Here is a 12,942-nt window from a genome sequence, read left to right on the forward strand (position 1 = left end):
TGTAATAGAGTATTTTTATTTATTTTGACTTGTACTTGAGTACTTCTGGTACTACTAGTTGTTGTATTGTCTGTACTTTGAGACACGATGACTCAAGCTGATTGATCACGTAGCTGATCGATGAACTGATCGTCAGGTGAGGAATGTGTTGTATAGATTATGTTAATGAGCAGCGCTCTGTGGTCGCAGACCTCAGATGCTTCAGACCACAGAAGCACTTTAAAGGTGCAATATGTAAAAACTGGCCACCTCAAAGTCATACTTCAAACAAACATATCACCAGAGGTACAGCTAAATGCTACTCTTAGCTAGTTAGCTCAGTTAGCAGTGCTGCTAGCACAGGAGCTTTGGACCAGGACTGATCAGGGCTAGCTCATTAGCATGCTAACTCCATTAGATATCTCTGCAACACAGTACACACAGTAGATATCACGATGTCACACCTGATGTTTATTCACCTTCTGTTGAAAAAAAAAACTCAGATCGTCTCTTCATGTGAACAGAAGTCTCAGGAAGTAACAGTCAACAAACTTATTTCTTTGAGCGTCTCTGACGACTGTTGACAAACCAGATGTTTCCTGGTTACGAGTTCATCTTATTAACATACGTGACAGAGTTAAAGTCACAATCAACTGAACATGTTTAATCAATATTCAACAATTTATCAGTGAGTATGTTTAGAGGACTCATCAAGTGTTTCATCAGAGGATCTGGGTTTGTTTTAAGCGACAGGACCACGATGTGGACGCCCATTTCCATGGCAGCAAAAGGTGTCTCGTGTCCGCCTACATCGGGAAGACGAGGAAGCCGGTGAAGGTGCTGAGTCGACTCTGATCGAAGATGCTCTTCTTGGACCAGAGGGTGACGGAGAGCCGGTCTCCCTCCTCCAGGACCAGCGTCATGCCGTTGGAGCCGCTGCCGTGAGTGTCCCGAGTGTCAAAGATGGCGAACATGTTCTGTCCGTTCCTCATCAGCGCTGCGTTCAAGGACCCCGATTCTCCGACGCAGCCGGTGAACCGGATGTAGTACAGTCCCTTCACCGGGGCCGTGAAGATGCCTGCAGTCAAAGAACAGGGCAAACAGAGTGAGAGGAACTGAGCGCTGACATCATGTTTCTGACTGTCGTATCAAACAACATGAAGTAACAGACGGGAGCATGAAGAGACTCCCTGCTCACCGCTGACGCTCTGAACCTGAACAGGTGAGTCGTACCTGTCTCGGGGTTGTACGCATTGCCGATGTTTGTCGTCACCTTCCTGAACACCAGCGTGGTTTCGGTGTCAAAAGGCCCGTGGTGGGTCCACTGCTCGTTGGTGAAGAGGGCGGCAGAGAACGCCACCTGAGATTTACCTGCAGGAACACAGACACAACATTTACAGCCATGGAAAGTATGGTGGCCTTTTAAGGACATCTAAACTGCACTACAGATATTTGCTGTTCTGGAGATATAAATGTGGGATCACTGACCCTCAGCTGCCCCCAGAAGATCCAGGTTTACTGTGTGGTGATTACTTTATGAAAGGGTTGGTCTCATTTTTACCTGAACTTTACCTGTGCACTGAACTTTCTGATAATCAGAGGGAAATCCCTCAAGGAAGTCGAGCACTTTGAAGACCTCTTGTAGCAACATGTCCTCTGTGGAGGAGGCAGTCTGAAGACTCGTCCATTTTCCTGGCAGAAGTCACTGAAGTAGTGAAGAAGCTCCTCAGCTGCAGGGCACCAGGGGTGGATGACATTCGCCTGGAGATGCTGAAGGCTCTGGACATTGTTGGGCTATCTTGGTTGACGCCTCTTCAGTGTCACATGGAGGACAATGTGGATCACGTCCTGGTCGTGGAACAATGGACCAGGTCTTCAGGGTCATGGGAGTTTGCTCATTCGGTCTTCATGTGTTTTATGGAGATGGAGAAGGCCTATGACTGTGTCCCCCAGGAGTACTGCAGGAGTGGGGTGTGTGGTTCAGGCATCTGATGAGGATCCTCCTGAAGGTTTTGGGAGGAGACCCCAGGGCAGACTCAGAACTCAGTGGGCCGAGGAGGACAACATTGCTGGGGAGAGGGAAGTCTAGAGTTCCCTGCTGAGCTCGCTAACAGAAGAAAATGTCTGAAGAACAGACGGATAATCAGAGGGAATCACAAACAGACCTGATGTTATCCCATCAGAGGAGTTTTGGTTTGTTTCTGTGGTTCCAGTCTAGATATAATGACCCTGTGTGGTCCGGTGTACCTGTTTTGGACCAGGTCTCTATCAGGGCAAATGTTGCTGAGTTGGTTTTCTAACATCAGACCAAACTGACCTTACCTCTGGGGCCACTGGACAATAAAATATCAGAACATTAAATACTTTTGGTTCCGGAGGACTGACATCGTGTCATGTTGGTCCTCGTCAGCAGACTGACCTCTGTTTTCACGCTCTCGCTCCAGTTCCTCCACCCGGGCGGTGAGCTGCTTCAGCAGGACTCTCAGATCTTCTTCTGTCGTTTTCTCAGGATTTAAAATCTCATCATCGTCCGTTGGAGCATCAAACGGATTAGAAATATGTGTTACATTTGCCCTGACCGCTCCACATGCCACCAACATGAACACGACCCAGCCCGACATCATCTCAGCACCAGCAGACTGACGACAGGACAGGAGACACTGTGGACTGAACACTGAGACACGTCCGACTGTTGGACTGAATAAAATCATAAAGTTGTTTGAACAACAAAGTTGGACTTTGAACCTGACAAAAGTTTGTTGAACTTTATTCCTGTTTATTTAATCTTATCTAAGCAGAGTTCATTCACACCGAGCTGCGTTCACAAACACTGACACTCAGGTCAGCTGACTGTGAGGAAACCATCATCTGAAGGGATTTAGTGTCCTTAGTGTCACCTCTGAACACTAAAGAGCACTTTTATTATTCAGTAATCCATCAGCTGTTAATCTGAGCTGCAGGCTTTAATCTGTAAAAATGAAGAGCTGCTAACAAAAGGTTCAAATCCTCAGATCACATCAGGAAATAAATCACGAGTGACACTCTGAAAACAGACTCTTGCTCTGTCAGGTCCATGTTGGAGGCGGATTGATCTGTTTTTCAGGTGGATCAGAAGGTTTTAAACCGGTCGCTCCATCAGTGTAACCATGTTTCTGGATGATTGCAGCTCAGCTCATTTTAATCCCGTCAGACGACGGCGGATCGTCTCTCATCTCTGAATTATTCTCGACTGATTTTTAACACAACAGACTCTGAAGGTTTGTCTGAGGTGGAGTCTGCAGCCTCATGCTAACATGCTAACATGCTAAGTGTTTACAAAGTAGAATTAAAACAGCGTTCAGCTCTCATCTTCCCTCTTTCTTATGGAAGAATTATCCTATCTTTATTCAAGAGCATAGATTTTCAGTTTGAGAGCGTGATTTCATCCCTTTTCAGTGACACAGCTCCTTCTCGTGCTCAGATTTATTCTCCTCACGCTCACATTTTGTGCTCGCAATGAGATGTTTGCTGCTTTCTTTCAAAATGTGTGCTTGAACTCAAAAATCACATGCTTGTGCTCACATCTTCTTCTTGCACACAAAAATTTCGCTCGCATTCAAATATGTCCTGTGCTCGCTCAGATCTAATGTGCACGCACTCAGAACAAGCACCTCCTCTCCGGTTGAGGAGTCTGCTCAGACTCAAGGCTGTCCCTCCCTCAGTCAAAATATTGTGTTTCACCAGCCAATAGGGAGACAGCTAGAGTGTGGACCAATCAAATGACGGATGCCGCCTTGGGTGCGTTCCTTCGCACTTTTTTTGAGTGCTTCGTAGGGGCAGGCATATGGTCTGTTTGTAAAACTGCTTCTCTCAAAATACACAATGTTCAGATGATGTTCAGACACAACGATGTTCAGACACAACGATGTTCAGACGACAACGATGTTCAGACAACGATGTTCAGACACAATGATGTTCTGACACAACGATGTTCAGACACAACGATGTTCAGACGACGATGTTCAGACACAACGATGTTCGGATGACAACGATGTTCAGACGATGTTCAGACACAACGATGTTCAGACGACAACGATGTTCAGATGACAACAATGTTCAGATGATGTTCAGACACAACGATGTTCAGACAACGATGTTCAGACACAACGATGTTCAGACACAACGATGTTCAGACGACGATGTTCAGACACAACGATGTTCTGACACAACGATGTTCAGACGATGTTCAGACACAACGATGTTCGGATGACAACGATGTTCAGACGATGTTCAGACACAATGATGTTCAGACGATGTTCAGACACAACGATGTTCAGACACAACGATGTTCAGACGACGATGTTCAGACACAACGATGTTCAGACACAACGATGTTCAGACACAACGATGTTCAGACGACGATGTTCAGACACAACGATGTTCAGACACAACGATGTTCAGACGACGATGTTCAGACACAACGATGTTCGGATGACAACGATGTTCAGACGATGTTCAGACACAACGATGTTCGGATGACAACGATGTTCAGACGATGTTCAGACACAACGATGTTCGGATGACAACGATGTTCAGACGACGATGTTCAGACACAACGATGTTCAGACACAACGATGTTGCAGCGTCCAATCAGGAGGTCCGAACACTTCTGGTGTTCGGACCTCCTGATTGGACGCTGCAGCTGTCACTCACCCTCGCTGCCAGGTCCGTTCCCTCAGAGACAGAGTCACTGATGTTTTAATTTACAGACAAGATTCATGATTTTATCTGAAATATGAAGCTGTTGAATTTATATCAGTATTAAATAATTAAATGTTACTACAGGAGACATTCACATGAGGACATGTCGGCTTCAGTGGTGACAGACTGGTGAGAAGTCACCGGTCATCCTGCAGCTCCCTCATGTGGACACAGAGTGAACTGACATGTTGGGATGAGTTACACACTTTTAATAAATCACTTTATAACAAAACACATCAGATACTGAAGGAAACAATTCATTCAGACTTTAATACAAACAGTCTGTCGTTCATGTGATCGAGTTCTGATTGATCAATTATTGGAGGGACAGAAAGATGAAGGTGAGTGTTGATCATCGTCTCACTTTAACTGATAACTGATACACAGAGGAGGTCTGGACCTGTTAAGTGGTTTGAATTGGGTCTGGAACTGGTTGCAGTTGGTTTTTGGTTCAGAACTGGACGTTAGTTCTGAGCTGGTTTGTGAAGGTCCTCCAACTTGTTAGTGCTCACTTACAGGATAGTTTGGGGTTTATTCTGAAGTGTTTGGTTCTTAGATAAGATAAGGACACTGCAGTGATGTGGCTTCAAGTCTCAGTACTGACAACATGATCTGCGAGCAGCGAAACACAATCAATAAAATCTTTTAAAATCTGATTGTCGTGAATCCTAAACTACATCGAAGGAAGAAAATCTCGAGGACGAGCGGCAACAGAAGCACACAGACATTTCTTCACCAACAGAAGTTCACTTGGTTTATTAAGAGCTTAAGAAAGGTTTGTGTTTATTAACTCCACAAACTGAACATCAGAAAAGCTTCAGAGCGACAAAATCACCTGAAAACACAAAGCTTCAGAACAAACACCACATTCACCAACATGTTCGAGGAGGGAAGCTCGAGCTGAGACGTCATCATGCTGCGTTACAAGTTCACTGATGGATCAGCAGCTGACGAGTCATGATAGTGACAATCTGTCGCTACGGTTATCATTTGGTTACATCCAGGTTTACATACATGTGTCAGAGGTGTGCGTTGATATTTACGTCTTTCCTGTCGCATCATGTAACACTATCAAACAGTGATGTGAGCTAGGAAGTGGCTAACGCTAACGTTAGCTGTTGTTTAACTGAAGACAGCCCAGTATTGCTCCGGACCGTCACTATCCATCGACTCCCTATGTTCATACGACCTGGAACTCAGCTGTACGACACACGAGCTTCACTCCCCGACCGTGATGTGGTGCTTCACTCCCCGACCGTGATGTGGTCCATGTGGTCCATGTAAGAGCTGACCCGTCTGAAACAAGTGCTCACATCGTTAACATGACACAGTACCATTAAAAAGGACGTTTCTGAGAGTTTATCCAAGTGACTCAGGTGCAGCAGGAACAGGTGATTCAGGTTCATCAGCAGACACTTCCTGCTTCATTCAGGTCTGGTTCTGAATTATTAAACCATTTTAGTGGGTATCAAAGGTCCGTTAAGAACTCTGGACTGATTTCAGTTTGTTTTAAAGTGACCGGACTCTATCAAAGCGCCCTTTAGTTTGATTCTGAACTGGTTTAAGGCAGCAGTATTCCGTCCGGCCTCATGAACTAAGTTTCTATCCGGTCCTGATACATCAGACGAACTTTGATTGTAAAGCCAACAAAGAAAAACTCACGATAACAAAACAGCAGCGTTCTCATCAAACATCGATTGTCTAAAGATCTGTGGACGGAGAGACAACGACACCAGACCATCACTGACCAGAATCACAGATGGACAGGGTCTGAACTGGTCTGGGTTGTTTGACTGCTAAGAACTGACGACCTGCTGGACCATTTCCAACTGGTTTCAGCTGGTTCAGGACTGGTTTGCAAAGATCTTCCAACTTGTTTGTCTTCACTATCAGGTTTTGTTCACAACTGATTTATGACATTTTAGGTTGGTTCTGAAATGGTATCGGGGCTGAACCTTTTGGGTCAGTTTAGGGCTGGTTAAGACTACTTCTGAACTGGTTTCAGTTGGATTGGACATCTATGGAGTTGGATGTGAAATGGTGCAAATTGGACCTGAAACTGGTCTAGACTGGTTGTAAACTGCTGAGGTCCATTCTGAACTGGTTACTGTTGGACTTTCTGAAATGGTGTTATGGTGGATTTGAAAATTTGGGTCTGGTTTTAATGGACTCTGAAACTGGTTTAGACTGGATGTAAACTGCTGAGGTCCATTCTGAACTGGATGCTGCCATGTGTAGCCAGTTCTGAACTGGTTTTGGTTGGTTCTGAGTGTTATCAGCTAGTTTGCAATGGTTTACCAACCAGTCACTGCTCACTTGAAAATTGTTTAGTTCAGAACAGCTGTAAATTGACTTTTAACCAGTTTAACAGGTTTAGACACACTGAAATGGTTTTGGGTGGTTTTAAATCGTTTTGTTTAGTTCTGTTGGTTTCAGTTTGCATCTTCCACCAGGTTCAGGGTCTCCTGGTTAGTTTTGTTTAAAGGATCTGCAGTAAAACTACAACCGAAAACAACTTTACGTGACTCTCAAGGCGATCCATTAGCAGAAGAACACATTTTGAAACCGTTGCTGGTTTGCTTCGGTCCGATTCACTGGATGAGTTTGTCTGTTGTTTAGTTTCTTTTCACACACAAAGAAATTCAAATAAACCAAAATCCCAAATCCCAGCATGCAAAGCACACCTGGCTGCAGGAGCTGTTTAGCTCAGAGTTAGTTTTGTCATTCAGGTCGGATCCTGTTCCCACCACAAACTGTTCCAGAACCAGAGTGACCGGACTGAGACCACTTCTGTTCTGGTCTGCACCTGAGAACCATTACTGTGTTCAGATCTACAGTCCAGTCCAGCACACAGACGCGGCGTTGGTCTGGACGAGCAGACCACTTCTAGTGTTTTGTTGTCTTTGTCACATTGGATGTTTGAATATTTCCTCTGAAACAGGAGGCCAGTCCATCTCCCAGCATGCGTCACTGTGAAGAAGACAGCAATGGCGCTAGTGTGCACCACTGTTACAGTAAAGGCACCGAACACAGAGCGTGTTGGACAGCGAGTGTCGCGTCATCGCGACACCCTGAATGTAGAGCAGAGCGATAACTGAGAGGAGAGCTGATCGGTGTGCTGTCCAACTCAAAACAAAGAATCACAATTCAGCGTTTTTCCAGCGACTGTGCTCGTTAACGTGAACATGACAAACTCTACGTGTTTCGTCTTCAGAGACTTTAGTATTCTACGGAATAAATTGACATCAAAGCAAGGAAACGTTGCGGCATCGCGGCCCTCTGAAATGCTGACAGACACTTTGACAGACGGGTCACTCCAAAGAGAAACTGAACTGGGCGTCTTCTCAACGTCAGAATTTAAATCATCTCACCGTCTTAAGGACGGTCAGAACAGGACCGTTCACCACTACAGTTCTAACACACTGAAGCTCCTCCCTCTGTTGGAGCGCTCTGAGGACGGACCAGTTCTCATTTCTTTTGGAGTCGACTGCCGGTCGTACGGTGCGTTCACACTGAGAGCAACACAATCATGAACCAACACAAAGTCACCAAGTCTCCAGAACTCATCTGATGAATCACCTTCGACCTGACTTTGGTTCATTCTAGTGCTAAAGTTTGAGTAACGGTTCAGTTACCTGACAGAACGTTTGACAACTGATGTTTAATCTCAGTTTGATTTCTTTGGACAGTTTAAAGAATCATTTTAAACTCTGGATACTAAAGACGGACGTCTGTTTCTGTATCATCCTGTTTATAAACTCCCAGCTTCTTTATAAATATTCTAAATAGTAATATACATCTGGTTAGCTATGTAGCTGGTTAGCTGTGTTGGGTGTCTACCTCCACCAGCGGCTGAGGACGGTCAGCTAAGGTTTGTAGTTTCAGTTAATTCTACTTTCATCAGGTGACATCTGATAAAATCGTGACTGTAAATGTGATGAAGGTCTTTGTTAGCTTAATGTCTTTGATTCAGAGCTGCAGACTGTCACACAGTCTCCATGAGAGTCCCAACTGAGTGACCAAACATCAGTCCCGCTGCTCGCAGTGTGAACGCTCGTTTAGGTTATGCATATACTTTAAAAGTGCAGATTAAAAAGTCATCTTTTTGGTGTTCAAGTGCATACATTTGTTCTCACATTTATGGCTTTTTTAGTAACAAACTTCAGTATAAATGCAGAGGAGGCTCCTATAGTCTCTTGGTGTGTTTGGAGTTATAGTGGCTCCTCATGTCTTTACGGAGGCGGAACTTCTCTCCACAGACGCCGCAGATGTACAGGTGGACGTCCATGTGTTTCTCCAGCTGTTCTCCGCCGGGGAAGATCTGGAAACACACCTGGCAGATGGTTTCCCCGGCCGACAGGTGGGAGATCATGTGTCGGACGTGGTCGTGTTTGAGGAAAGTTCCCTGGTCGCAGACCGGGCACACATAGCGCGCCATGCCTTTGTGCATGTCGGTGTGCAGCCGGAGCTGGCGCTCCCGCAGGAACTGCTTCCCACAGGTCTGGCAGGTGAACTGCTTTTCCTTGGTGTGCACAGTGTAGTGCTCCCGCAAGTGGCAGCGCTGATAGAAGCCTTTGCCGCAGATGCTGCAGAAGTGTTTGCGGCGGTGATCTGGTTCACTGCCCTCCTCAAGCAACACCGGACGGAACAGCTCCTGGTCGTGGCAGGACAAGGCGTGCTCCAGCGCCAGGCTCTCATTCTGGAAGAGCAGGCCGCAGTGAGAGCAGGCCAGGTCAGCCGCCTCCAGCAGGCCCTCCTCCATCCCCTGTGGCTCCTCCAACAGGGACGCCTCGTCCTCCCCGTGGGAGTCCGACTCGCCGCCCTGGGATTCTCCGCAGCGCTCTGCGTGCTCCTGGAGCTGGCGACCTTTGATCAGCACCTGGCCACACCTCCCACAGGCACATATGTGGCCCATGTGATTGGACAGATAGTGGGCGGACTTGTCCTCCTCTGTTAACAGAGCACCACACAGTTCACAGGGGGCACAGTCGGCGTCCTGCTTCTCATCTTTGACCTTACGAAGCTTCGCAGGGACTCCTGCTTCTTCGCTGCTTGACATGTGGACTTCGAAAGGCTCGCTGCTGTTATCCATACCAGAGACGCCAGGCTCTGGTTCACGATCTGATCCAGTTTTGTCCCTCTGCAAGTCTTTATGCGTGGCATCACTGAACCGTGTGCTACAGTCTCTGTTGGAGTGCTCACCAACGCGGACCACCTCTATCTCAGGGAATATGCCTTCTTCTGGTTCCGTCTTGATGGAGATGCTCCGGGTTGATCCAGGCTCGCCATCTGTCCCGGCTGCCACCGACCTAATGGTGAGGTCAGAGTCGGCCTTGTCCTCGGGCCAGTCGTCCTCACCTTTACAGATGACCCTGTGCTCCTCGATGCTGTCAGAGGTGGAGCTCTCAGCTTTACTGGAGTCATTGTCACCTTCGACGTTACCTCTGGGCTGATGGAAGGCCTTCCGGTTGGTGCAGGTCAGGATGTGTTCGATTAAAAGTTTTTCGCAGCTGAAGACGAAGCCGCAGTCGTCGCAGGTGTAGGTGCGGCCGAAACGAGGACGGTCTTTAAGAGTCGAACCCCGTCCACTGGACCTCTTTCTCAAATCACATGGCTGCTCAGCTCCTCCGTCCACCACTGGTGGTGCCACTATCAGAGGAGTGGTCACCACCTCCTCCACAACCACTGGTCTGCTGACGGTCGTTGGAACAGGTGGACGCACAGCAGTGCTGTTGACAGCTTTTGGTAGACGTTCGGTTTCTGGTGCAGGTGCAGCAGGCCTCTGCTGTTCATACATGCGGACTCCAAACATCATTTTCCCGCCGGCGGGGCCAGTTGAGGAACTGGATGAGGAGGAGGTGGCTGAGGAGGACGGGGTGAGGTTGGAGCTCCTGATGTCCCTGAGATCCTCCAGCGAGTCTGGGATGTAGTACATCTGCAGGTACGCCATGGAGGCCTTGAGCTCCTCAAACTCGTAGCTCCCCACCACGATGCGTCCGAGGTACATGAGCTGCAGGATGAGGTCGAAGCACTCGGCACTGATCTGCATGTTGCTGAGGTCCAGACGGCCCGCCCCGTGCTGGTCCCGGATAAACATCATCCTGAAGTAGGAGCTACAGGCTGCCAGGACGGCCTTGTGTGCCCTGAAGTAGATGTCCCCGATGGCGATGAGGCAGTCGCACAGGAAGCCCCACTCCCGCTGGTTGTTGAGCTGCTGGAGGACATGATCGCTGTGGCTCGGCCTCGCCATCGCCCTGCAGACGACAGAGGAAGACATGAAGAGAGAAATGAAACGGCTGCATTCTTTCTGCTGTGAGGTTTCTCTGTGGTCGACTTTTATTGCGTTGCAGAGTATTTCATAACGTTTGGCTGGTTGTGCTCAGCGAGGCAGAACCAGCTCTCAGTCCTGCTCTGACTCATCATCATCAGACGCGAATAATTAAGAGATCTGACTTCAGTCATTTAGCTCCTGTTTCCTCAGAGAAACTCTCCTTTAACACAGAATCACTTCAGTCAACTTCAGGATTTACATTTCAATTATTCACATTTTACAAGAAACATTAATTAATTCTGGGATCAGTTTTGAATCTTTTTAGAAAACAACACTGAAACTATATTATGAGCTGAGTCGTGTTTCATCAAGGAAAAAGATGAATGAGTGTGTGTGTGTTAGCTGCGTGTCATTGTGCAGACATTAAAAACCACAAGGGTGAACTACACACGCACGCACGCACGCACGCACACAGTACATCATTTCCACCAGCTGTCGTTCAGAGCTGATCGTTGCTGCATGTTTGCATCACGGCTGTTGGTTTGTTGAAGCGTTGACGAGATCAGTCAGAACTGGACCTGAAACCTTCGAGTCATTTTAGAGTTTCCTCTTCACCTGGACCGACCTGCCGCATCACCAGCCTCAACATCAGCTCCTCCCTCAGCTCTCAGTCACCTCACGCTACAGTCAAACCAATTATTAACATTTAACAAGCTGTTAATGAGTAAATCTGTTGCTAGGAAACATCTGTGATCAACTATGTAAACAGGAAGTCAGTGTAGCATCACAAGCTAGCATGACTTCCAACAACCACAGTTTTTTGAGGCTCAAAGATAAACATGTGTTTCACAGTCAGCAGTATTCATTCAGTTTATAATGAGAGGGTAGCATCTGATCATGCTAAGCTAACTGAGGTGATTTACTCATATAGATGTCGTGAAATGTGATTTAATTTGTTTTAGCAGAATGCAGCGACTCTGTTTCACTGTGAAGCTCCAGAAATGTTTAGATATCTGACTGATCATCAGGAAGTCGTCGTCTGACTGAGGCTGCTGTGAACTGCTCCTTTAAAGCTGCTGTCTGGTGTTAAACTGGATGAACTGATGAGTGATTTCAGCCTCGTGTCAGCTGACAGGATGATTATAAAGTTATATTCAGCAGGTCACAGGTCAGTTAAACAGCTGCTGAACACTGAAACAGTCAAACTGTGCTGCGTTCAGGTTCACAGTGTTTGGAGGAGTTTGACCGTCACACCAGACTCTGTAGTAAAATCGTATGAAATAAGAGCCGCCACACTGAGACGTTTACTGTAACTGAGCTGCGGCTCTCCGCCCCCGCAGCGCCGCCGCGGGCGTGCGGGGGACATTCACGCATTCCCCGGCTGTCATCGCCGAGAGACCCGCGTGTAGAGACCCGACAATGAGCCGTGTGAGGCGGTGAGTGTGAGCACTGAGGAGGAGAGGAGCAGAGAAGGGAGAGGTCGGCCACACTCACGAGCTAAAATGGAGATTACAACTCCACAGCGGTTAGCTAGGTCAAGCTAACAGCGGCTAGCAGCGACCAGGCCGGAAGTTAGCGCGTGTGGCTAAAAGTCGATAAGTAGTTAATCAGACTAAAAGACGATTGTGTTTAAAGTTTAATTGGATAATAATCGAACAATATTTACTTTTGATAAAATTCAGACATAAACTTATATAGGTGCGTTTACTGAAACTGTCGCGACGCGTTACACAGTAAATTTAGTTACTCCGCCCTTTATTTTGAAAACCCAGGCCGGATGTAGTAAATGTCAATGCTGCGCACGTGACTGTGTACAGTGATATCTCTCCCGCAAACAGTCCCGCCACCCCCGCACTGCCACCCGCATTCAGCTAGCACCGAGCGCAGCAGGCCGCGGGGATTTTTCTGCACTTTTCCCGGCCAGGAGGCTCTGAGGCCGGACACGAAGCCGC

At 47.2% G+C, this 12,942-nt stretch overlaps 2 protein-coding genes across 3 annotated transcripts in view; both read right to left on the minus strand.

Annotated features, from left to right (window-relative positions):
- Nucleotides 1-429: 429 nt before the first annotated feature.
- Nucleotides 430-2,685, minus strand: LOC141017834 (cerebellin-2-like). Of its 2 annotated transcripts, none has more exons than XM_073492601.1 (3): nt 2,399-2,685; nt 1,213-1,350; nt 430-1,057 (listed from the first exon to the last, which is right to left on the minus strand). In XM_073492601.1, exons 1-3 carry the CDS (start codon nt 2,601-2,603, stop codon nt 786-788), a joined length of 615 nt encoding a protein of 204 aa, XP_073348702.1. In that variant the 5' UTR covers nt 2,604-2,685; the 3' UTR covers nt 430-785. The 2 variants fall into 2 exon arrangements, with proteins under 2 accessions (XP_073348702.1, XP_073348703.1); XM_073492602.1 differs by having other exon boundaries at nt 1,552-2,655.
- Nucleotides 2,686-4,907: 2,222 nt separating this feature from the next.
- Nucleotides 4,908-12,942, minus strand: part of zbtb1 (zinc finger and BTB domain containing 1) — an 8,372-nt gene continuing 337 nt past the window's right edge. Inside the window, exon 2 of the mRNA XM_073492580.1 lies at nt 4,908-10,973. Within this exon, the coding sequence (XP_073348681.1) occupies nt 8,906-10,973 (2,068 nt within the window). The 3' untranslated portion in view covers nt 4,908-8,905. The remainder of the gene's footprint in view (nt 10,974-12,942) is intronic.

This window comes from Pagrus major, chromosome 22, assembly GCF_040436345.1.
Source record: "Pagrus major chromosome 22, Pma_NU_1.0".
Taxonomy (NCBI): Eukaryota; Metazoa; Chordata; class Actinopteri; order Spariformes; family Sparidae; genus Pagrus; species Pagrus major.

What these genes read in the sequence shown, in the direction of transcription:
- LOC141017834 (XM_073492601.1), bottom strand. Translation starts at nt 2,603, where the DNA reads ATGATGTCGGGCTGGGTCGTGTTCATGTTGGTGGCATGTGGAGCGGTC. An exon ending in GCGAGAGCGTGAAAACAGAG is followed by an intron (nt 1,351 to 2,398) that starts GTCAGTCTGCTG and finishes GTGTTCCTGCAG; the next exon opens with GTAAATCTCAGGTGGCGTTC. An exon ending in TGCGTACAACCCCGAGACAG is followed by an intron (nt 1,058 to 1,212) that starts GTACGACTCACC and finishes CTTTGACTGCAG; the next exon opens with GCATCTTCACGGCCCCGGTG.